The sequence below is a fragment of the Elephas maximus genome, chromosome 23 (genome assembly GCF_024166365.1).
Source record: "Elephas maximus indicus isolate mEleMax1 chromosome 23, mEleMax1 primary haplotype, whole genome shotgun sequence".
NCBI classification, from domain to species: domain Eukaryota; kingdom Metazoa; phylum Chordata; class Mammalia; order Proboscidea; family Elephantidae; genus Elephas; species Elephas maximus.
Genome location: NC_064841.1, coordinates 9059222 through 9084375, shown reverse-complemented (window position 1 = coordinate 9084375; position 25154 = coordinate 9059222). Strand labels below are relative to the sequence as shown.

At 43.6% G+C, this 25154-nt stretch overlaps 1 protein-coding gene across 1 annotated transcript in view; it reads right to left on the bottom strand.

Annotated features, from left to right (window-relative positions):
* Positions 1–1601: 1601 nt before the first annotated feature.
* The window catches only part of MINDY4B (MINDY family member 4B), a 43168-nt gene continuing 19615 nt past the window's right edge, over positions 1602–25154 (bottom strand). Inside the window, exons 8-12 of the mRNA XM_049867842.1 lie at positions 19997–20067; positions 18326–18398; positions 17145–17306; positions 3421–3601; positions 1602–1744 (exon numbers count right to left, since the gene is read on the bottom strand). Coding sequence (XP_049723799.1) covers positions 1602–1744; positions 3421–3601; positions 17145–17306; positions 18326–18398; positions 19997–20067 — 630 coding nt within the window. The remainder of the gene's footprint in view (positions 1745–3420; positions 3602–17144; positions 17307–18325; positions 18399–19996; positions 20068–25154) is intronic.

Here is a 25154-nt window from a genome sequence, read left to right as displayed (position 1 = left end):
TGGCTTGAGGTACAAGGTCCAAAGTCTATGAGTTGGCAGACCAGTGAGGTGGGTAGGAAAAATGTGTAGATGGTTGCCATGTTCTTCTTTTAGAAAGAATATGTGTCTGCTCTGGGTGTCTCTTCAAAAAAAAAAATGTAAGCATTTAACAGCACAGGGAAAGATTATATTCTAAAAAGAATTGTTTCCCCATTGAACAATGACATAAGAAGAGATTTTATTTTGGGGATCTTAAAAGCCTATGAGCAACTATCTAAGATACTCCGCTGGTCTTACCCCTTCGGGAGCGAGGAAGAATGAAGAAAACTAAAGACATAAGGGAAAGATTAGTCCAAAGAACTAATGGACCTCAACTACCATGACCTCCACCAGACTAAGTTCAGTATAACTAGATAGTGCCTGGCTATCACCACTGACTGTTCTGATAGGGATCACAATAGAGGGTCCTGGACAGGTGGAGGAAAATGTAGAACAAAATTCTAACTCACAAGAAAAGACCAGATTTACTGGCCTGACAGAAGCTGGAGAAACCCTGAGAGTATGGCTTTTAGACACCCTTTTAGCTCAGTAATGAAGTCACTCCTGAGGTTCACTCTTTAGCCCAAGATTAGACAGGCCCATAAAACAAAATGAGATTAAAGGGGCACAACAGTCCAGGGGTAAGGACGAGAAAGCAGGAGGAGACAGGAAAGCTGGTACTAGGGAAACCAGGGTTGAGAAGGGAGAGTGTAGACATGTCATGGGGTTGTTAACCAATATCATGAAACAATACGACAATATGTGCACTAACTGTTTAATGAGAAGCTGGTTTGTTCTGTAAACATTCATCTAAAGCACAACAACAAATTTAAGAGGCAAAAAAAAGAGGTTTTATTTTTGTATAGTTTTATCTAGGAATCACACTTCTGTCTTGGTTTATCTGTTTGAGTGTTTATATTGAGTTTATAAAGAAAAGAAACAGCCCTGATAAAAAGAATTTCTCCTCTTGACTCCTTTTGCCCACATGTCAACCATGCTAGACACCAGGCTACCATGAACAGCCCTGCTTCAACTCCAGCGAAGCCCACTTACTATTTTAATAACAAGAACTTGCCAATGTGGACATGTGAGATGCATCTTTGGAAAGGAATGTGCTCTGTACCAGGAAGTCTTGGACAAGGCTCGAGTTCTTGCCATAACTAAAAATCTAATGATGCACAACTGATGACTTCATCCTGAAATGAAAGCTAGCTGCCTATTACTGTAACCCCTGGGGACGATGATACCAAGAAAAGAATAATTGGGAAATAACTTACAGAAGAGACAGAATCATTCCCTTTTTTTTGAATAAAATGAAAGAAACAGCCCATGTGACTACAGAGGTGTCACCATGCAGACCTGGGGCATTTTTCTACATTGTAAAGGCCCATGTTTCTCCTATAATACTTAAACAATTACAGAAGGGTTAACAGAGAAAAAATGAAAGAAAAAAATGCTATTGGTGTTTTTGGTGGGGTTCACGGGTGTGGAGTGTAGAAATGAAACGGCCTCCCTCCAAATTAGGCTTTTGCATCCCAGCATGCAGTTCTGATGCTTCTGACTCATTGCACATCCTGGTCTCTTTAGAAAAAGGGGACAGCCCCATTCCAGTTGATGGTGGCCTCTCTCCACTTAGTTCTGATTGTCATCTCCACTGGAGAAAACCGTTGTTCTGCTCCATGTTTATCTTCATGTTGGTCCTTTTCCCAGGGATGGGAGTGAGTATCTGAGGGAGGAACACCTGGCATTTAGACCCAGGTCTATGTATGCCATTCCAGAAGAAGTCAGGCCAGCAAGGAAGGAAAAAGGGTGGGAAGGAGTTGGCTCAGCAAGCTGTGTTCCTAGAAATGGTTAAGAAGAAGGGGATTCCAGTAGAAGATATGTTGAAATGCCCCTTGCAAAATAAGTCTGTGGTAGCCTGGGTTGCTGTGTCTTTTGGGACGTGAATCTTGATAAGTTGTGTAACATGCTTAGGGCATCATGATGTCACACATTGAGTCATGGAATGTCATCACGAAAAACAGAAAAAGGAAAATCTCACCACTTCTTAACGTTTGCTAAGAATACATTGTGGATTTTTTGGTGTCAGGCAAGGCATTCTAGTGAGGGAGTCAAGATCTGGGTTCACGGCCTAGGTTTGTCACAAACAAATTATGTGACATTTGAGAAGGTACTTAACATCTCTAAGCCTCATTCATTCAGTTAGCAACTATTTACTGGACTCCTCAGTGACTTTATCTGTAAAAATAGATATCATAGTACCTACCTCATCTGACTGTTGAGAGAATTTAATGGGATAACATATGCAAAGGTTTCTGCATAGTTCACCAAACATAATGCGTCTGAAGCTTACGAGCTAATAGCAATTTTAAAAACTGTGCTTTCCTCAAAGAAGAGGGTTGAGGTAAAAATGATAATATGTTTTAAGGGACATAGAGTCAATGTCACACTACATTAAACGCATTAGTATATATTTCCCATAATTAAAGGAAAAGAACTAAGAGCACCACACATAAAATCGTCACTAAGATACATTCCCAAATCGAGACATAAGAGTGAAAGTTACTTACAGCCAGGAAACCCATAGGGTTTCCAAGGAGCGCCTGGTGGATTCAAACTGCTGACCTTTTGGTTAGCAGCTGTAGCTTTTAACCAGTATGCCACCAGGGTTTCCAGTATGGCTATAATTGGATGGAAATGGCCCTTTTGGTTGTCTGCTTCTCCCATTGGACAGCAAGGAACCCCTTAAAGTTTTGCTGGGACTGTGACTTCTCCATTGTTGTGTCTAGCCCAGCGTCTGGCACATAGTAAACCAGACCCTTTGCTGTTAAGACGATCCCAACCGAACCTATAGCACAGAGGAGAATTGCCCCAGAGGGTTTCCAAGGAGCAACTGGTAGACTTGAGCTCCTGCCGTTATCATTAGCAGCCAGGCTCTTAAGCAACATGGCACCAGGGCTCCGGCCCTCAAAAATGCCTCCTGAACTGACTTGAACAGAAGTGCACCACCCCTTTGGTAACTCATGTCTCTGGGTGATCATCTCATCTTTGCTTGTGGGATATGGAATTGGCAGTTGGGAACCCTGCTCCCTTCTATTTGTCTAATGCTTTTCTCAGGCTAAAACATAAAAGACCTTGAAGAAGGCTTTTTGAGAACTAGACTTTTCACCTTTTGTTTTTTTCTCTCACCTAAAAGTTGTTTGCTCCTCTGTGCTACGTCTGACGCCCCTGTTCTGCTTGGGTTTAGGCAGATTCGTTCATGGGCCCCATTTCAGAAACTGGGCCTAAGCATTTTCCTGCAGAGCTAGCATGAATAGACACGCAGCTGTTAAACACCAGCAGCCGTAGCCGTGTGTCTTCCAGCACGTGAAAGCACATGGTGTGCACGTCGGAAATGCTCACCTATTGTCAGATGCCCAAGCTTCTCCTGGAAGGGCTGGCTGCTGTAAAAGTACAGATCAAAGAGCCGTTCCATCTTCCAGTCCGATAAGAGCTGCCTGTTTGTGCTAAAAAGGACGCTGTAATTTCCATTGATGTTGCACAGCCAAATCGGTAATGTGGGAGTCTTCAGCATGCTGCCCACCTGGAAGGGGAGAGGAGAATGCAGGCAAGTATCCGAATAGATGAAAACATCATGACAGGTGCTGATGCATCATCGTGATCAAACCTCAGCTCCTGGGCTTCTCGTTGCACTTGAGGCTGTGCAGGGCCCCCTGCCTGGAGTCAGCTTTGGACTAAGGCTTCTACCATGAATGCATTTACATTTACGAATGGTGTGGTGAGGCAGTGAGGCTGTACTTTTTCTCTTAGTAACTTTTTTAACAAAAAAAATTTGAGGTGGCCTCATGGAGGGTTGGAACCGTCTCACTCTGGTTTTGAGTGACTAGAGAATAAACAGGTAAACTGAAATAAAAGTGGAGGGGCAACATGAAAACTTCTCTCTTTGCCAACAACTAAAGTGCTGGCTTCTGTTTCATTCAGTAGGTGATCGGAAATTCTGGCAACACCAACCATTTAGAACACGGGAAGGGGGAAGCACATTTAGAACTCAGAATGTTTAGAATATAGAAAAAAGCCTCTGGGAAATGTAGAGAATAAATACACACACACATATCCGTAGGTTAACATACAGATCACTTGTGAAGCTGTGCTTAGAGTGGAGTGTACTGATTCAATATTACATACGATATTAAGTTTACTAATTTAACCAGCTTATTTTCTGGGTTTTTTTTTTTTTTTTGGCTAAGTAACTGTCAAGCCAGCCTTGAATTCTCAGAGCTGGGGACTGGATTCACAAAAGCAGCATCAGGGAGACCATGTAGCGAAAGGGCAGTGGTCCAGCACACCTCAATAGCCCATGAGGGCATCACGTATTACAGTGCATTTCTATACATTATATCCACATTATTGTTTAAAGAGGCAGGGAAGCACCTATTTTTTAAAAGATTGCCATCAAAATTCATTAACATCAGAATTTTTTTTTTTTTTTTTCCCTACCGAAAGAGGTAGACCTGAGGGAGGAGAGTCAGGAGTAGGAGCAGGAAATGGAATGTGTGGCTAATTGCCTCCGTGAACGACTGCCCCCTTTGCCATGAAACCAGAACTGGATGGTGCCCGGCTACCATTACTGAACGTTATGATCAAAGACTCCATAGAAGAATGTTCATCAAAGGGGCGAAAATGTAGAACAGAATTTCAAATTCTCATGGAATCCAGCCTTGCTAGAGCCATGGAGGCTGGATGAATCCCTGAAACTATTACCCTGTGATAATCTTTAAACCTTAAACCAGAACTATCCCGTGAAGTTTTTCTTAAAAGCAAACAATAGTTCAGCTTAACTAGTGAGGACTGTCTGCCTTGAACATTGTTCTCTTTTAAGATCTACCTCTATGGGATCAAATTGACAATACTGGCTGGAAAGATGAGCTAGGAAACTTAGGGAATGGTGAATTTATGTTAACGGGGAAGGAACAACTTGGAAAAGGAAGGTGAGAAAGATTGCCCAACTCCAAGAATGTAATCAATGTAATTCACACACGTGGAAATTGTTGAATTGGTGTATGTTCTGCTGTGTATATTAACAACAGCAACAAGAATAAATTATATATGAAAAAGAGAGAGAGAGATAAACCTGAGCTACAGGGAAATGGCCATCATTTCCGTATGATGCCTGAGGGTGTTACTTCACCCCTCAGCCTTCCTCTTTCTTCCTATAATGGAAGGACCCAATGTTGCCATTTTGTTTCTTTTCTTCTCAGTCCTCACAGTAGTACTGTGTGATCAGGCACAAATTCTGTTGTATGGCAAATCCACCCAGTGACCCAGTGCCATCAAGTCAATTCCGACTCATAGCAACCCTGTAGGACAGAGTAGAACTGCCCCATAGAGTTTCCAAGGAGCGCCTGGCGGATTTGAACTGCCGACCCTTTGGTTAGCAGCCATAGTACTTAACCATTACGCCACTGGTGTTTCCATGGCAAATCCAGCTTGGAAAAATTATCGGGTATTTAGTAAGTCTAAGTATTTAAAAAAAAAAAAATTACAGGCTAATAATTTGACATTTTGACTTCTCAATAGTTCTATTCAAATATCTCAGTTTCCTTTGGATTAAATTCTTCATGTTGGTGAGTGGGTGGATCAGAGGCACTCTTTCCTTTAAGTTTTCACTTTGAGCTTCCACAGAGAAATTATATTACAGTGCTTAAAAGAAATGACCTCAACCATTTCTTCAAAAGGGAGTTTAAAAAAGGATGTGAGCCTTGCACCCTGACGTGGACATGCTCACGGCAGACGCAGGATTTGCTGATCTCCTTGCACCAGACTGAGCCCCCTCGGGTGGACTATGACATAACCATCTCACATAGCAAATGTGGGGCACGTCTGCCCACTGGCTGCACTGGAAATAAAACAGAAAGGATGTGGCACTGAAACATTGGTATGTGTTTAAATTCCAGGCATCCACCCCCAAATTCCAAATGACTTTGAAATCATTTTTTAGCTATAAAATGAACACTTCTTTTTCAGCCCTTCTTGTGAGGTAGGGTCTCCTTGGATGCTTGGCCAGCTTCTGTACTAAAGTTGTATGCAATCAAACGTAATAAGCAGGACACGGAAGAAGTGAAGCTTGGGAAACACGGGTAAACCTATTGAGAGGCTGAAGGCTCTTTATAGCAAAATGTCATTCCATGTGAACTTGGGGTGTATATTCTGGCTGATCTGCAATCAATGAAAGCTCCTATAAATTAGGCCTGGGTGGATGGAAGAGAATATACACGCCCAGGATGTTATTTCTCAGAATTTTTGCAGACAAAATTCAACTGGTGCTCAGATGAGCCTATTCCACCAGGTGCTGACATCGCACTATGGTTACTTTAAGGCCACTCTTTTCTTTCCTGAACTCAACAGCACTCAAGATTTTGTTAGAGTGGGAGGAAAGTGAATTAGCCATAAATACAAAAACCTCCAACCCCCAGAGAGACCACGCAGAAATTTCATCCTTAGCAGACAGAAGCTCTATTGCCTTGACAAATTCTGGTGAGCAGAAATGTCATGCCTGACTGTGGTGGCACTTTGGGTATTAATTCTGAGAGATGAGCCTTACGATTACAGCTGAGAACACTTCTGGTTTAAAACAAGTCCTGCCAAAACAAAACAAAGCACCTCCCAATTGGATCCAGCCAGATATTATACCCCGTAATTTTCCTGGCACACCACATAATCAGTTTGACTGGAATTTTCTGTTTTCAGCACATGTACTGCTTTTGGGGAGACCTAATTTTCCAGCTACCCCCCAAACGCAGGCTTCTAAATATAGTTTATTGGTTAGAGTCCACCAATGCGTAATTTGTGCATGTTGCCATGGCAAAAAGGAAATTAAACTGTGATACAGTGGTGCTATAAATAAAATACCTTTCTCCTTAAGTTCGTTTATTGTGCAATAAGCCTAGTAGTTTCGGCATGTGTACAGAAATCAATCCTTTCATGAAATGTAAAATTCTAAGGACAGGAAGAAGGGTGGACAAATTCTAAACACTAGGCGCCAAGGACTGAGTCCATGTAATTTTTTTATGCTGTCTAGGACAATTTTTTTTTTTAGGACAATGGCGCTCAGAGTGGGCCTTTGCATAACGAGTTTGATGTGGTAAGTCCCAAGGCCATGCTGCAGTAATTTGAAGGAGAGGGAAGGTGTTGAAAAAGTTGTGTGTTCTTCTCTGATTCCTGGTGACAGTTCCCGTTGTATAACTGTTAATGGTCTGGCTCTCATCTCTGCCACCTGGAATACAGGGTTGATGTAACTTCTGTCACGGAGTTTGCAGGTATGTTGTAAAGACAAATTAGTTAATATTTGCAGGGTGCTACCTCAGTGATGCGCCGTAGAGTACAGGGCGTGGAGGGCTGTTTGGTCCTTTTGGGGTTGGATTTCGTCCCACCAGAAAATGTAAAGAGGGAAGAGGGTGTGAGCTGCAGGGCCATGCTCCACCAGGGCTGCCCGTGGGAGTCTTTCCAGCAAGACCTAAATGTCTTCACTCCCTTTTAAAAATCAGAGTTGATTTTTCCTCTCAGTGGCAGGTGTGAAGATAATGTGAACCTCCTAAGGCTTCCAGATGGTGTTAGACTCCAACGGCTTCATGTTCTCACTTAGGTATTGGAACCTCACACTCAAACCTGTACCTTCAAATAGAAAAGTAACGGGAAGGCTTCCAAACAGCGCTTCATCTTGCGAGTAGCTGGCTGGGCCCTTGGGGGCTTGCCATGTCATCTAGTGAGAATGCCATCTTTTTTTTTTTTTTTAAATCTCACCCGCTGGGCTGTGACATTGGGACCAAAAGGCATGTGTTTTTGCAGTCTCCGCAACTTTATCACAGATTAAAGAGAGATTTACTCAGGGAAGGGCGGCGTAGCACTGGAGGACGGTTTTCACCTCAATAGCAGAATCTGTCAGGCAGTACTTTCGATTTGTTTTTTTTTTCTTTGAAAACAGAAATCTTTCTTCTGTTAGGTTTTCATTATCAGTTCACGCATATACTCTTTAGATTTTTTGTGCCCACCCTAGCCATGAGCCACTAAATGCTCATAAAGGCTTATGTACCCGGTTGGCACACACATGGACCCTGTATGTTATGACTTGTGTTGGAGCAGAAAGGAAGGCGAGAGGCTGTGGGGGTCTTCAATCCAGAGATACTTAGAGCACTGTTCTAGAAACACACCTGCCTTTTCTTTAAGCCAACTTCTCTTGTGTTTCAGTTCTCTGCTAGAATATTGAGAAATTCAGATGTCTGGGTACACTGCAGTCAGATGGGTCTTCCAGTTAACGCATCTCTGAGTACCACTGAGTTGTTCTCCGCGGGTGGAAGAGTTCCATCCTACCGGATAGATGTGGTTCTGCCAAACCAGGAGGTGAAGTGTGTGTGGGGTCTCTTTATGGAGTGCATGGTGCCCAGGTACCTGCAGCTCACACACAGCTCAAACTCACAACTGCTTTAACAGAGAAGTCAATGTGTTAAATCTTCACTTGCTGAGCAAGACTGTCATGCGTTCTAGAACCTGGCCATGATTTTGCCACCATGTCAATATTATAGTCCAACATCAGTACACCTATGATACCAGTTGCCATCAAGTCCATTCTGACTCCTGGCGACCCCATGTGTGTCAGAGCAGAACTGTGCTCCGTAGGGTTTTCAATGGCTGGTTTTTCAGAAGTAGATGGCCACGTCTTTCTTACAAGGCACCTCTGGATGGACTTGAACCTTCAACCTTTTGGTTAGCCGTGGAGCGCTTAACTGTTTGCATCACCCAAGGATTCCTTTAACTATAGTTGTTGTTGTTAGGTGCTGTCGAGTCAGTTCTGACTCATAGTGACCCTGTGCACAACAGAACGAAACACTGCCCAGTCCTGAGCCATCCTTACAATGGTTGTTATGCTTGAGCCCATTGTTGCAGCCACTGCGTCAATCCACCTCGTTGAGGGTCTTCCTCTTTTCCGCTGACCCTGTACTCTGCCAAGCATGATGTCCTTCTCCAGGGACTGATCCCTCCTGACAACATGTCCAAAGTGTGTAAGACGCAGTCTCGCCATCCTTGCTTCTAAGGAGCATTCTGGTTGTACTTCTTCCAAGACAGATTTGTTCGTTCTTTTGGCAGTCCACGGTACATTCAATATTCTTCGCCAACACCACAATTCAAAGGCGTCAACTCTTCTTCAGCCTTCCTTATTCACTGTCCAGCTTTCACATGCATATGATGCTACTGAAAATATCATGGCTTGGGTCAGGCGCACCTCAGTCTTCAAGGTGACATCTTTGCTCTTCAACACTTTAAAGAGGTCCTTCGCAGCAGATTTACCCGATGCAATGCGTCTTTTGATTTCTTGACTGCTGCTTCCATGGCTGTTGATTGTGGATCCAAGTAAAATGAAATCCTTGACAACTTCAATCTTTTCTCCTTTTATCATGATATTGCTCATTGGTCCAGTTGTGAGAATTTTTGTTTTCTTTATGTTGAGTTGCAATCCATACTGAAGGCTGTGGTCTTTGATCTTCATCAGTAAGTGCTTCAAGTCCTCTTCACTTTCAGCAAGGTTATGTCATCTGCATAATGCAGGTTGTTAATGAGTTTTTCTCCAATCCTGATGCCCCGTTCTTCTTCATATAGTCCAGCTTCTCATATTATTTGCTCAGCATACAGATTGAGTAGGTATGGTGAAAGAATACAACCCTGACGCACACCTTTCCTGACTTTAAACCCATCGGTATCCCCTTGTTCTGTCCGAACAACTGCCTCTTGATCTATGTAAAGGTTCCTCATGAGCACAACTAAGTGTTCTGAAATTCCCATTCTTCGCAATGTTATCCATAATTTGTTATGATCCACACAGTTGAATATCTTTGCATAGTCAATAAAACACAGGTAAACATCTTTCTGGGTATTCTCTGCTTTCAGCCAGGATCCATCTGACATCAGCAATGAGATCCCTGGTTCCATGTCCTCTTCTGAAACCAGCCTGAATTTCTGGCAGTTCCCTGTCGATATACTGCTACAGTCATTTTTGAATGATCTCCAGCAAAATTTTGCTTGTGTGTGATATTAATGATATTGTTCTATAATTTCCACATTCAATTGGATCACCTTTCTTGGGAATAGGCATAAATATGGATCTCTTCCAGTCAGCTGGCCGGGAAGCTGTCTTCCATGTTTCTTGGCATAGACAAGTGAGCACCTCCAGCACTGCATCTGTTTGTTGAAATATCTCAGTTGATATTCCATCAATTCCTGGAGCCTTGTTTTTCACCAATGCCTTCAGAGCAGCTTGGACTTCTTCCTTCAGTACCATTGGTTCCTGATCATAAGTCACCCGTTGAAATGGTTGAACATCGACTAATTCTTTTTGGTGTAATGACTGTATATTCCCCTACGTGTCTGTCGGCTTGTCATACTGTGGAAGCTTGAGTGTTGCTGTGATGCTGGAAGCTATGCCACCAGTATTCAGATACTAGCAGGGTCACCCATGGAGGACAGGTTTCAGCTGAGCTTCCAGACTAAGACAGACTAGGAAGAAGGACCTGGCAGTCTACTTCGGAAAAGCATCAGCCAGTGAAAACCTTATGAATAGCAGCAGGACATTGTCTGATATAGTGCTGGAAGATGAGCCCCCAGGTTGGAAGGCACTCAAAAGATGACTGGGGAAGAGCTGCCCCCTCAAAGTAGAGTCAACCTTAATGACGTGGATGGAGTCAAGCTTTCGGGACCTTTGTTTGCTGATGTGGCTCAACTCAAAATGAGAAGAAAGAGCTGCAAACATCCATTAATAATCGGAACCTGGAATGTATGAAGTATGAATCTAGGAAAATTGGAAATCGTCAAAAATGAAATGGAACAGATAAACATTGATATCCTTGGCATTAGTGAGCTGAAATGGACTGGTATTGGCCATTTTGAATCAGACAATCATATAGTCTACTATGCTGGGAATGACAACTTGAAGAGAAATGGTGTTGCATTCATCGTCAAAAAGAATGTTTCAACATCTATCCTGAAGTCCAACACTGTCAGTGATAGGGTAATATCCATACTCCTACAAGGAAGACCAGTTAATAAGACTATTATTCAAATATATGCACCAACCACTAAGGCCAAAGATGAAGAAATATAAGATTTTTATCAGCTGCTGCAGTCTGAAATTGATCGAACATGCAATCAAGATGCATTGATAATTACTGGTGACTGGAATGCAAAAGTTGGAAACAAAGAAGAAGGATCAGTAATTGGAAAATATGGCCTTGGTGATAGAAACAATGCAGGAGATTGAATGATAGAATTTTGCAAGACCAACGACTTCTTCATTGCAAATACCTTCTTTCACCAGCATAAGTGGCGACTGTACACACAGACCTCGCCAGATGGAACACACAGAAATCAAATTGACTACATCTGTGGAAAGGAGACAATGGAAAAGCTCAATATCATCAGTCAGAACAAGGCCAGGGGCTGACTGTGGAACAGACCATCAGTTGCTCATATGCAAGTTCAAGCTGAAACTGAAGAAAATCAGAGCAAGTCCACAAGAGCCAAAATATGACCTTGAGTATATCCCACCTGAATTTAGAGACCATCTCAAGAATAGATTTGACTCATTGAACACTGGTGACCAAAGACCGGACAAGTTGTGGAATGACATCAAGGACATCATCCATGAAGAAAGCAAGAGGTCACTGAAAATACAGGAAAGAAAGAAAAGACCAAGACGGATGTCAGAGGAGACTCTGAAACTTGCTCTTGAATATTGAGCAGCTAAATCAAAAGGAAGAGTTGATGAAGTAAAAGAACTGAACAGAAGATTTCAAAGGGCCTCTCAAGAAGACAAAGTAAAGTATTATAATGACATGTGCGAAGAGCTGGAGATGGAAAACCAAAAGGGGAGAACACACTTGGTGTTTCTCACGCTGAAATAACTGAAGAAAAAATTCAAGCCTCGAGTTGCAGTAGTGAGGGATTCCATGGGGGAAAATATTAAATGACACAGGAAGCATCAAAAGAAGATGGAAGGAATACACAGAGTCATTATCCATAGTAGATATTATAAAAAAGCCCTTATGATAGAGTAAGGAGCCCTGGTGGTGCAGCAAAGAGCTCAGCTGCTAACCAAAAGGTCAGTAGTTCAAATCCACCAGCCACTCCTTGGAAACCCTATGGGGGCAGTTCTACTCAGTCCTATAGGGTCACTATGAGTCAGAGTACACTCGATGGCAATGTTTTGTTTTGTTTTTTTAATGACGGAGTATAATTCTGAGAACTGGCATTTGTGTATTTACCACTTTATCAGAAAACAAGCAAAGCTTAGAGTGACGGGCAGCGTGGCAGAGTGGACAGAATGTGGGCTTTGAGTGTAGCTTAGACTGGGTTCGTAAGCCTCACTCTGCCACTAGCTGGTGGTCTCAGGCAAGTTCCTACATGTCTCTCAGTCTGGCTTTCCTCATCCCTAAAATGAATGACCAACAAACACATACTGGACTTCAACTAATGCTGATTATAAGTTTGAGTGGAAATGAGGATTAAATGAAATATCATTGCAAGGGGCACACTGAGAGTCCAGCACATAGTGGGTACTCTGTACATGGTGGCTATCAGTGCTACAGTGAATATATACGCTTCCTATGTACTTTGTTTAATTATCATCTTTCAGGGATGGTAAGGAATATATATACATGTGTGTACAATATTATTCTAATAAACCCCAAAACCCATTGCTATCGAGTGGATTCCGACTCATAGCAACCCTACAGGACAGAGTAGAACTGCCCCACAGGGTTTCCAAAGAGTGGCTGGTGGATTTGAACTGCTGACCTTTTGGTTAGCAGCGGTAGCTCTTAACCACCGAGCCACCAGGGCTCCATTATTCTAATGATACATATGAATTATCGGTTGCTTTGATGTGTTGGTGGTCCAGTGGTAGAATTTTCACCTTCTATTATGGGGGAGACCCAGGTTCGATTCCCAGCCAATACACCTCATGCGCAGCCACCAGCCGTCAGGGGTGGATTGCGTGTTGCTAGGATGCTGGACAGATTTCAGCGGAGCTTCCAGACTAAGAAGAAAGCCTTGGTGATCTGTTTCTGAAAAAAACCAGCCAAGGAAAACCCTACGGATCACAAAGGTCTGATCTATCACCAGTCGTGGGGAGGGTGCAGGACTGGGTAGGCTTTCTTTCAGTTGTGCCAGGGGTGGCCACGAGTCAGGAGACGACTTGACAGCAGCTAACAATGAAGTGCTTGAATCCCAGTATAAAGACTGATATAGAAAGAATAAGAAAGTGCCTTCAGATAAAATCAACTCTGTGTGTATACATATATGAGTCTAACATATTCATAAATATCAGCAGTTCTAATGAAAAAAAGCTAACCGCCAGCCTCTATTTGCTCTTTAATACATTTGTTCTGAAACCAAACTCCAAGTGCATGACAGAGACAACATAATAAACATCCTCAGGGTTTCAAGCCATTAGTGTACAATTTCAGGCAATTTTCACCCAGGGCAGGATTCAGAGGCATCTCCTTGGGGACCGAATGCCGTGTCCAAGAAAGAAAGATGAAAAGCCGAATTAGTCATTTTTCTGAAAGACTGAAGCATTGTAGATTTGACATCTCTGTAGATTTTAAAGCTAACCTGGGCGTTTCCATCTTCTGCCCTATTTTCAATCTGTGAGCAAGCATTTGGAGGCAGGGTGGGGGGTCCTGTTGTTTGGTGCATTTTGCTCTCCTCCTGGAAGGAAAGCTTTTATTTTTCACCTTATGCCATGGCCTCTTGACCGACAAACTCTTTTGTAACCAATTATTTTCTGCTTTGAATTTTTTGTTGATACCATGTGTTTTCATTAATGGTAGCATGCTGAATCATTGAGTGTGTCTCAGTGGTTAAGAGCTCGGCTGCTAACAAAAAGGTCAGCAGTTTGAATCCACCAGCCACTCCTTGGAAACCCTATGGGGCAGTTCTACTCTGTCCTATAAGGTTGTTATGAGTCGGAATCGACTTGATGGCAACAAGTTTGATTTTGGTTAGAATGGATTTTTTTTCCCCTTGCCTCATCCCACGAGCCTTACAGTCCCAAGGGACATATGTTGTCCCACAAATCTACCCCCAGAGTCCCCCCAGAGTCCACAGGAACATCTGTGTCCTAAAAAAAATTTTTCCAAGTTTCTCTTTTCCCTACCAAAAATCCAGGCACCTCGTACAATACCCTGTAAAAGCAGTAACTTGAGGCACACGCCCGTTTCTTCGGCTTCAAACTGTATTGCAGCGCCCTCCTAATGGCTGCTCACACCATCAGTGGGAAACCAGCTTCCCAATAAACCTGAGAGGTGGAAAATGTGGGTGGGCAACCGTTTATCCAACGTTCGTGGAAGGTCCCTGCAAACGTCCACTTTATTCCTGGAGGACGTTTTAGGCTCTGCAGGTTATTTTCCTTAGAGCATGATTTAGCAGCTGTATTGCTTTGAAGCGGCAAGAAAGAAGTGCAATCCAAAGAAAACGCCGCCCTGGATCCCTGTGAATTCTTGCCTCTTTGGTGCTTTTTTGGGGTGGCATAGTCTTTTTTTTTTTTCTCAGAGACACTCAGTACCTTTTAAGCAGACGCCCATTTCATTTTAATTTAAGGTCTAAAACTTGTCCCCAAGGCCTTGCAAATGTTAAAAAGGCACAGAGGGCGTCAAACTTTCTGATATGGATTGAAAGGAGACACTCCTTCAATAAGTTCATTTGAAAGAACTAGTTTCCCAATTCCACAGACCATGGATTTTAATCAGCTAAACCCAAAGCGATTTTGTTTATTGCTTTATCTCAAGCAGTAGTTCTTAACCAGTGGTGACCTGCAACACCCCCCTGCCCCCCCCCGCCACAATCCCGGGACAAATGTCTGGAGACATTTTTGGTTGTCACAACTCAGGGCGGGGGGTGGGGGCGAGGGGAGTTGATGCTATGGCATCTAGTGGATAGAGGCCAGGGATGTGGTAAGCACTTTGCAATGCACAGACAGCTCCCCCCCACCCCCCCCACCCCCGCCCCAGCACGAAAGAATTCTCTGGCCCAAACTGTCAGCAGTGAGTGTTGAGAAGGCCCGCTCTAGAATAAAGGTCTGCAATAGTTCACAGAAGGATTACTTGAGGGATTTTAAAAATCTTAATGCCCAGGCAAGGTCCAGACCAATTAAAACAGAGTCTCCGGTGGTAGGAACAGCTACATGGTTTGTGGGGCCCAGTGAAACATGAGCATGCATATGTATGCAGAGCCAAACCAAACCCCTTGCCGTCAAGTCAATTCCAACTCACAGCAACCCTATAGGACAAGGTAGAACTGCCCCATAGGGTTTCCATGGAGCTCCTGCTGGGTTTGAACTGCCCACCTTTTGGTTAGCAGCTGCTCTTAACCACTACACCACCAGGGTTTCCATGTATATGTATACATGAAAGAAAAAGAGAAGGAAGCAATTCTAGAATGACTGACCCACCACATTTTTAATAGTATTTCCTGGGTGGTAGGATTGGGTTCTTTTGCCTTACTTTAGCTTACCTTTCTTTTCTCATTTTTCTATGACAAACCTAGATTACAAACTCAAGCAAGAATAAGTAAATTTAACAACACACTTGTGCACAAAATATACTAATTCTCCTACAGTCAGGTGCTATTTTCCTGAGGCTATCAGACACATGATATATATGTGTTGTGAGATGGTGATTTCATGAATAACAAAAACTCATTGTAGCTGGAACCAACAGGAGGGAGGACAAGTGGAGCTGTGGATATAAAAACTCCTTGACGTGGAACCAGGAAAGCTGAAGGCTAGGACACGTGCTGAGCAGCAGAGGCCTTGTTGGTGCTGGTGGTTGGGGGCAGTTTGGGGGTGGTGAGGCCTGGAGGCTTTTGTCACCATCATATTGAATGATATCCCAGCTGGTTACAAGGCCACTCTGGAGAAAGGCTGCTTTTCACATTGTCTGCCAGAATGCTTCTTAGACGCAAAGATGAAAAGACTTCATCTCATATACTTTGGACATGTTATCAGGAGGGACCAGTTTCTGGAGAAAGGCCTCATGCTTGATAAAGAAGAGGGTCAGAGAAAAAGAGGAAGTCCCTCAATGAGGTGGACACTGACACAGTGGCTGCAACAACGGGCTCAGCATAACAACAACTGTGAGGATAACGCAGGAACGGGCAGTGTTTCATTCTGTTGTACGTGGGGTCACTGTGAGTCAGAAATGCCTCGACAAGGGCACCTGACAACAACAACAAAGCCTTGCTTTGTCTGGGTTTTAGGATGCAAATGCTTGTGAAAATATCACAGAAGCACCCTTGGTTGTGGTTTCTAGTGAGTATACTTGCTTTCCCACTCCTGTTTCTTTTTGCAAAATCACATCTTACTGAATTCCCTGGTTGTGTTTTTCAACAGCACGTTTTACTTTTTGGTCGTCAGAGGCTGTAAACCCCAAGCTGGAAAGTTTTTTCTGAGGAGTTTCTTAAGCGGAGCCCTCTTTCTTTCAGTGATTTTTTTTTTTCCCCTAAAGCTTTGAGTCTTACGTAGAATACCCAAAACCGCGAATAGATGCATTTATTTGTGTAAATAAAGGATTGGGTGGGCACCCATCAAGGCCGGCAGGATTTACTTCTGGGCAGGGGGTCTGTAGCCTGTATATTTCAAATATTGTTTTTCAAAATTTATTTGTGTATTACCTGTATTATCTATACTTCATGAACATAAAAATAAGTCAATTAAAACAGGAGGCTAGCAGACTTGGATCTTCCCTTCTAGGACCTTGAAGTTTCTGTGTGTGTGTGTGTGTGTGTGTGTGTGTGTGGCGGGTGAGAGATAGCAGGAAGGAAATGGCAAAGGACAATTAAGCTCATATTTGAGTTGTCTTGGTGTAAAGACTAAAAACTCATTGCTGTCAAGTTGGTTCTGAATCATAGTGACCCTACAGGACAGAGTAGAGGTGCCCCAAGGAGTGGCTGGTGGATTGTACTGCCAATCTTCTGATTAGCAGCCAAGTTCTTAACCACCATGCCACCGGGGCTCCGTAGAGACTAAAAAATGTCCACATATTGGCATTCGGGTTGTGCGGTTGCAATTGGAACCCACTTACCTGGGAGAGCCTGTCCCCCTTCAAGGTGCCTCTACCCCACTGCAAATAGCCGACGTCACTGCGGGCCAGGACTCCATGTAAGACTTCCTGAAAACTTCCTTTCTGACAGCCATTAAATACATTTGGGCTTGCTCTTCCGGTTAAAATCATGTTCAGAACTGCCTAGATGGCGTATTTTACAAATATTTACAATTTAGTTAGCAATGAAACAGGGACAGGATTTAGATTTCTTTTCTCTTGGAAAAAACATTTTAAAATTACCATTGTTACTAAAAAGAATGAAATATACAATACATAATTCTGGAAAAGCGTATGTCATAAATGTTTCGTAGAGTTGAAACGACATTTTATTGACTTTTTTTTTTTTAATGGACCCCACAACGTTCCATGTACTCCACTCTGACCTTATTGCCCTTCCTCCCTTTAAATTTCTTTTAAACTTTGGTTTCCATAGTTGCGACTTAAGAGACATGAAGTAAATAAAGATGCTTTATTTATTAGGGGGTCCCGGTGGGTCTCGTCATGGTATTTTCTAGTGTTTCTAGAATCTCAGGGATGTAGCTCTCAGAGGCGAACTAGAAAGGGCTGTAGTAAATGTGGGAAGGTAGATTCTGATGACAAAGTCAGGATCAAACCAACCAAACCAAACCCCCTGCCATCGAGTCGATTCCGACTCATCGCAACGTATAGGACAGAGTGGAACTGCCCCGTAGGGTTTCCAGGAAGCAGTTGGTGGATTTGAAATGCTGACTTTTGGTTAATAGCCGAGCTCTTAGCCACCAGGGCTCCAAAGTCAGGATCCAAAAAACCAAACTTGTTGAGTCAAGTCGATTCTGACTCACAGTGACCCCATAGTTCTTTCATAACTTGATCACTCTTTGCTTAATGAGAAAAAACCAATTGCTATGGGGTCAACTATGACTCCCGGCGACCTCCGTGTGAGTCAGAGTGGAACTATGCCCCACAGGGTTTTCAGTGGCTTATTTTTCAGAAGGAGATTACCAAGACTTTCTGCAAAGGAGCTTCTGGGTGGACTCAAACAGCCAGACTTTCGGTTAATGACAGAGCACATTAACTGTTTACACCACCCAGGGTCTTCTTGCTTAAGGAGAAAATAGGCTTAATTAGAAAACAAGCCTAATTTAGATTCTATAATAGAAAGGCAAAGTCTTCCAACCCACCTGCCTGCAGAGGAAGCCACCAGCATTTGGCTGGAGTAGATGAGTGGTGGTGACGTCTAGGTCCTTCTGAAGCCTGCAGAATGGGAGAAACCATCAGCTTTGGGCCAGAGAAGATGATCACATGCAGAACCTGCAGTCTCCCCGTCCTCTGCCCCCCCCAACACAAAGCAGCGGTTATATGGGCCCTCCCAGACACTACCCCTCACACAGGCCTTCCACGCTTCCACCTCTCCCTGGAAAGGCTTCGAGACTGGGGCTGCAGCAGTGATGGGAAAATTATGGATGTAGTGGGGGGAGGTGAGTGGTAAGTGGTGAGGGAGGAGAAGACGCAGGTACCTCCTAAGTTAGAACCCCTGGTGTGTGCTCTAGGTGATGCAGAAGCTGTCTGCACTGTGTGGCAAGAGATTAGGCTTAGAGTGGTGACCTATGACCACACCAGATGACCACACCACAAAGTGCTGGCCCAAGGAGGGGCTGAGCAGGCTGTTCAAATGGAAAACACCAGCTTTGGAGTTGAGCCCATTTCTTGGAGGCAGGAGGGGAGCCTCCACTCTTATGTCAGGGACTTGAGGTTGGGTTCTACCTTGGCAATGTCAGGTCTAGGCGGAGTGTGGCTCCTGCTATCACCCAGGTTGAAGTGCTGAGAACCAGTCTGTGTGCTGTAGGTTTTCGTGAATAGACTGGAGGCAGAGCCCTTCCGTGACCAAGACCTAAAGGCTTGGGTCAATGGTGGCGAGTGCCTTGGTGACGGTGGCATCAGCTATAACTCAGAGCAGTGCTTCACAAAACATGATAGAATTTTAGGTGATATAGATATGAGCATTTTTAAGTTTTAATGATGACATGTTAATTTTAATATGTATTAGGGAAAACATTAATGCACCAGATAGGTGATTTAAAGGATACTAAAGTTTAGGAGGAGACTGAGATTTAAACGTGTGTTGATTTCAAGAAAACCTTTAAGCAAATAATAATATACACTATAAAAATCAGATGGTGGTGTGCAAAAGGTAACTTTTGGGAATACAGCTTTGGGACTTGTAATTATTTTGGGGGAGCCCTCCATTTCCGCGACTCTCAAAAGCTTACCTTTTCTTCAGGTCACAGAAGAAAAGCCACTTTTTCTGTGAAGCCTTCCCTGACCACCCAGCTGGTGGGGGCTCTGCCTCCCCTGGAATGGCACTAAGACTCGTTGTTTTTATACCTCACCAGGTACTATGAACACTTCTTGTTTCTCCCTTGGACTGGAGGCTGTGGTGGGTCAGGGCCATATCTTCTTATTTATACCCCCCCACGGTGTGCCAGGCACAGGGCTTTTCACTTCAGAAAGACTAAATAAATATTTGTGAATAATGATAATAAATATATATTTATTTATGAAGATTGTACAAATAAGCTTTGGTGTCATCTACCAATACTTCAACCACAAGAAGGATCCTAGTACTGTATTAACAAAGCAGACTCAAACTTTCCCGATGAAGTCCACTTGCCCGTGAACATGACCATATCAACTATAGAAAAGGGCATATTGACAGAAGAGTATCTATTAGAAAAAAATTTCACAGCATGTTTCTAGTATGGGATAAAAATATTTTTCTAACACAAGAGTACGTTGCTTATGTGATTCCAGACCCTATAGGAAATATCTCAGCAAACGTTCATAGAATTTACCTTTCAAATGTCCTGGAGAAGAGTAGGCTGTAAACAAACAGAATAACACCGTGGCTTCCTTCCCCTCTGAACTATTTGGAAAACAAAAGAAGAGCACGTTTGCTTCAAAGCAGTACAAATATACGTACCTGTGGCTATCAATTCAAGGATTCCTGTGTATATGTACATATAAAGGAGACCTGGTGGCACAAATGCTTAAGCATTTGGCTGTTAATTGAAAGGTTGGTGGTTCAAACCCACCCAGCAGCTCCATGGAAGAAAGACTTGGTGACGGGCTTCAATAAAGATTACAACCTAGGAAGACCTATGGGGCAGTTCTACTCTGTCACACCGGGGTCACTCAGTCAAAACTGACTCAATGGCACCTAACAACAATGTATGTATATCATGTATGTATATGTATACTTCTGCCTATTCCCAAGAAAGGTGATCCAGCCAAATGTGGAAATTATAGAACAATATCATTAATATCACACGCAAGCAAAATTTTGCTGAAGATCATTCAAAAATGGCTACAGCAGAATATCGACAGGGAGCTGCCAGAAATTCAGGCCGGTTTCAGAAGAAGACGTGCAACCAGGGATATCATTGCTGATTTCAGATGGCTCCTGGCTGAAAGCAGAGAATACCAGAAGGATGTTCACCTGTGTTTTATTGACTATGCCAAGGCATTCGATTGTGTGGATCATAACAAACTATGGATAACACTGCGAAGAATGGGAATTCCAGAACACTTAATTGTGCTCATGAGGAACCTGTACATAGATCAAGAGGCAGTTGTTCAGACAGAACAAGGGGATACTGATTGGTTTGAAGTCAGGAAAGGTGTGCGGCAGGGTTGTATCCTTTCACCATACCTATTGAATCCGTATGCTGAACAAATAATCCGAGAAGCTGGACTATATGAAGAAGAACAGGGCAGCAGGACTGGAGGAAGACTCATTAACAACCTGCGTTATGCAGACGGCACAATCTTGCTTGCTGAAAGTGAAGAGGACTTGAAGCACTTACTGATGAAGATCAAAGACCACAGCCTTCAGTATGGATTACACCTCAACATAAAGAAAACAAAAATCCTTACAACTGGACAAATGAGCAACAGCATGATAAACAGAGAAAGGATTGAAGTTGTCAAGGATTTCGTTTTACTTTGATCCACAATCAACAGTCATGGAAGCAGCAGTCAAGAAATCAAAAGATGCATTGCATCGAGCAAATCTGCTGCAAAGGACCTCTTCAAAGTGCTGAAGAGCAAAGATGTCACCTTGAAGACTAAGGTGCGCCTGACCCAAGCCATGGTATTTTCAGTCACATCATATGCACGTGAAAGCTGGACAGTGAATAAGGAAGGCTGAAGAACTGACGCCTTTGAATTGTGGTGTTGGCGAAGAGTATTGAATATACCATGGACTGCCAAAAAAACGAACAAATCTGTCTTGGAAGAAGTGCAGCCAGAATGCTCCTTAGAGGCAAGGATGGCGAGACTGCGTCTTACATACTTTGGACATGTTGTCAGGAGGGATCAGTCCCTGGAGAAGGACATCATGCTTGGCAGAGTACAGGGTCAGCGGAAAAGAGGAAGATCCTCAATGAGGTGGATTGACACAGTGGCTGCAACAATGAGCTCAAGCATAACAACGATTATAAGGATGGCTCAGGACTGGGCAGTGTTTCGTTCTGTTGTGCATAGGGTCACTACGAGTCAGAACTGACTTGAGGGCACCTAACAACAACAACAACATATGTATATATGGAGCCCTGGTGGCTTAGTGGTTAAGAACTCATCTGCTAACCAAAAGGTTAGCAGTTCGAATCCACCAGCTGCTCCTTGGAAACCCCATGGGGCAGTTCTACTCAGTCGTGTAGGGTCGCTATGAGTCAGAATCAGCTCCATGGCAATGGTTTGGTTTTTTTTTTTAATATATATACATATTAAAAAAAAAAACCAAACCATAGTTACTGTTTTTGTTTTTAATTTCTCACTGCTGAAAGGACAGCTGGAACTCTCTCTGCCTCCCCTAGTTCACCTTCACCCTCAAATTCGTTCTCCTTCCTCCCTTCATACCTGTCAATGGCACCATCATTCTCTTGGTCTTATCTTTTTCCCTCCACGCCTATCAAGTGAATCTCTTCGAGTCCTGGCTAATCTGCATCCTCCTCACCCGGGCCCTCAACATTGCTTTAGGCTATAGCCTCTTCTTAGCCGGCTTCTCCCAGCTCAGTGCAACCCTCCTCACTGCCCCATCAAATTCAGGAGGAGCAGGGAGCTTTGTAGAAATAGCTTTTGGAGTTCAAATTACCATGAACTTGGTGGCTTAAAACACGAATTTATTATCTTACAGTTCTGGAGGTCAGAAGTCTGGCAGAGGCCTCAGCGGGCTAAAATCAAGGTGTGGGCAGACCTGTGTTTCTTCTGGAGACTCTAGGGCGGAATCGCCTTTTTCAGAGTCCCCGGATAGTGCAACAGAAAGGCTGAAGGTTCGAGTCCACCTGGAGGTGCCTCAGGGAAAGGCCTGGTGATCTCCTAAAAAAATCAGCCTTTGAAAACTCTATGGAGCACAATTTTACCCTGACACACATGGGGTTGGTCGCAGCGAGTCAGAGTCGACTCCACGGCAACTATTTTTTTATTATTATTATTATTTTTGCCTTTTCCTGCTTCTAAAAGGTGTCCTCATTCCTTGGCTGGTGGACCTCACATCACAGTCTTCTCTTCCTGCTTCCCTCATCATGTCTGCTTCTTTCTTTGACTCCGACTCTCAGCTTTCTTCTTATAAGGACCCTGGTAAAGACATTTGGCCTGCCCACCCGGGTAATCTAAAAGACTCCCCCCATCCCAAGATCCTTAATTTAATTACATCTGTAAAGCCCCTTTTATCCCGTCAGGTAACTTATCCATGGGTTCCAGGGATTAGGACGTGGACATCTTTAGGGAGACATTACTTAGCCTGCCATGATTTGTCAAATGGGGGTAGCTGCCCCCTGTATCAGCTAATGAAGGACATGCAAGAATATAGGCCTGGTATGGCCAGATTGGAGCCCTGGAGGTGCAGTGGTTAAAATCTCAGCTGCTAATCAAAATGTCCGCAGTTGGAATCTACCAGTCGCTCCTTGGAAACCCTGTGAGGTAGTTTTGCTGTGTCCTATATGGTCGCTATGAGTCAGAATCAAGTCGACGGCAGCAGGTTTGATTTTTTGGGGGCCAGACTTTCTGTTTTGAGGGGAAAAGCAAAAATCCAGGTCTTCATGTGGAATTCCCCTACCCCACCTTTTTTTTTTTTTTTTGATGTTCACTGATTCAGATTTTTAAAAACACTATCTGAGCTACTGCTGTAGATTATATATGACAGGTCTACTAACCACATGTAGCCCTTAGACCTCCAGCTTGAGACCTCTGCACAAACAGAATGGGACACAGGACTAAGGAATTTTGATAGTGAGTGGGGTTTGGTCAAAGTCTGGTTGGGGCACTGTCTTAGTCATCTAGTGCTGCTATAACAGAAATACCACAAGTGGATGGCTTTAACAAAGAGAAATTTATTCTCTCACAGTCTAGTAGGTTACAAGTCCAAATTCAGGGTGTCAGCTCCAAGGGACAGCTTTCTGTCAGCTCTAGAGGAAGGTCCTTGTCATCAATCTTCCCCTGGTTGAGGAGCTTCTCTGCGCAGGGACCCCGAGTCCAAAGGATGCGCTCTGCTCCTGGCACTGCTTTCTTGGTTGTTTGAGTTCCCCTGCCTCTCCTTGCTTCCCTTTCCTTTCCTCTCTTATAAGATAAAAGGTGATGTAGGCCACACTCTGGGGAAATTCCCTTTACACTGGATCAGGGATGTGACCTTAGTAAGGTTGTTACAATCCCACCCTAATCCTCTTTAACATAACATCACAATCACAAAATGGAGGACAGCCACACAATACTGGGAATCACGGCCTAACCAAGTTGACACATATTTTGGGGGGACACAATTCAGTCCATGACAGACTCTGATCACAGTGTGAAGCCCCAGGTAAGGAAATGCCCTTGAGAGGAAAATACATGCCATCAATTCCCCCCTCAATCAGGAAATGGTGCCGACCCTTCCCCAAGGTGTTTAAGGTAATGGCCAGCTTGGGTCTGCTTGACCCAGGTGGTGTCTCTTGTGCCAAATCCACTTGTTTTATGGTGTCTGCTTCTGCTTACGGACTTTATTCTAGCTCAATACTTGGTTTTTGACTAGGAAGACCTCGGTGTATAACTTCAGCTCTGATTCACTGATTCTCGTCCCTGGCTATACTTATGAATCCCTTGCAGATGTGGGGGTCCTTCCTATTGAATAAGACTCTCCCAGGTTTGAGCTGAAGAGGTAGAAGATCGACAGGGAGGGAGAGGCTTACCTCTTTTTGCTGGAAGGGTCATTTCTGAAATGGATCCTCTATATTTGTGTAACATTAGACATCTCCCATCCACCACAAAGCATTCCTAAGTAGGCTTCTAGCTTAACATTTCATGTCCAAACCCAAAAAACCCATGGTCGTTGAGTCAATGCTGACTCATAGTGATTCTATAGGACAGAGTAGAACTGCCCCAAAGGGTTTCCAAGGAGTGGTTGGTGGATTTAAACCACTGACCTTTTGTTTAGCAGCCATAGCTCTTAACCACTGCGTCACCATTTCATGCCAGGTATTTAAAATCTATCGTGTAGGTTTTGTTAGTTTCATATTGCTGCTGTAACAAATTGCCATAAATTTAATGGTGTAAACAATACAAATTTATTATCTCACAGTTCTGGAGGTCAGAAGTCCAAGATGTCAGCAGGTCTACGTCCTTCTGGAGGCTCTAGTAAAAAATCCATTTCCTTCCCTTCCCTGCTTCTAGAGGGTCCACCTGCACTCCTTGGCTTGTGACCACCCTCCTCCATATTCAACGCCGGTAAAAGGCAGTTCCTATTCTCCTCATATCACATGACTCTGAACTCCGCTTTTGCCTCCCTTTAAGGAAACCCTGGTAGTATAGTGGTTAAGAGCTACGACTGCTAACCAAAAGGTCGGCAGTTCGAATCTACCAGGCACTCATTGGAAACCCTATGGAGGCAGTTCTACTCTGTCCTACAGGCTCTCTATGAGTTGAAACCGACTTGATGGCGATGGGTTAGGTTAGGCTCCATATTTAAGGATTCCTTGA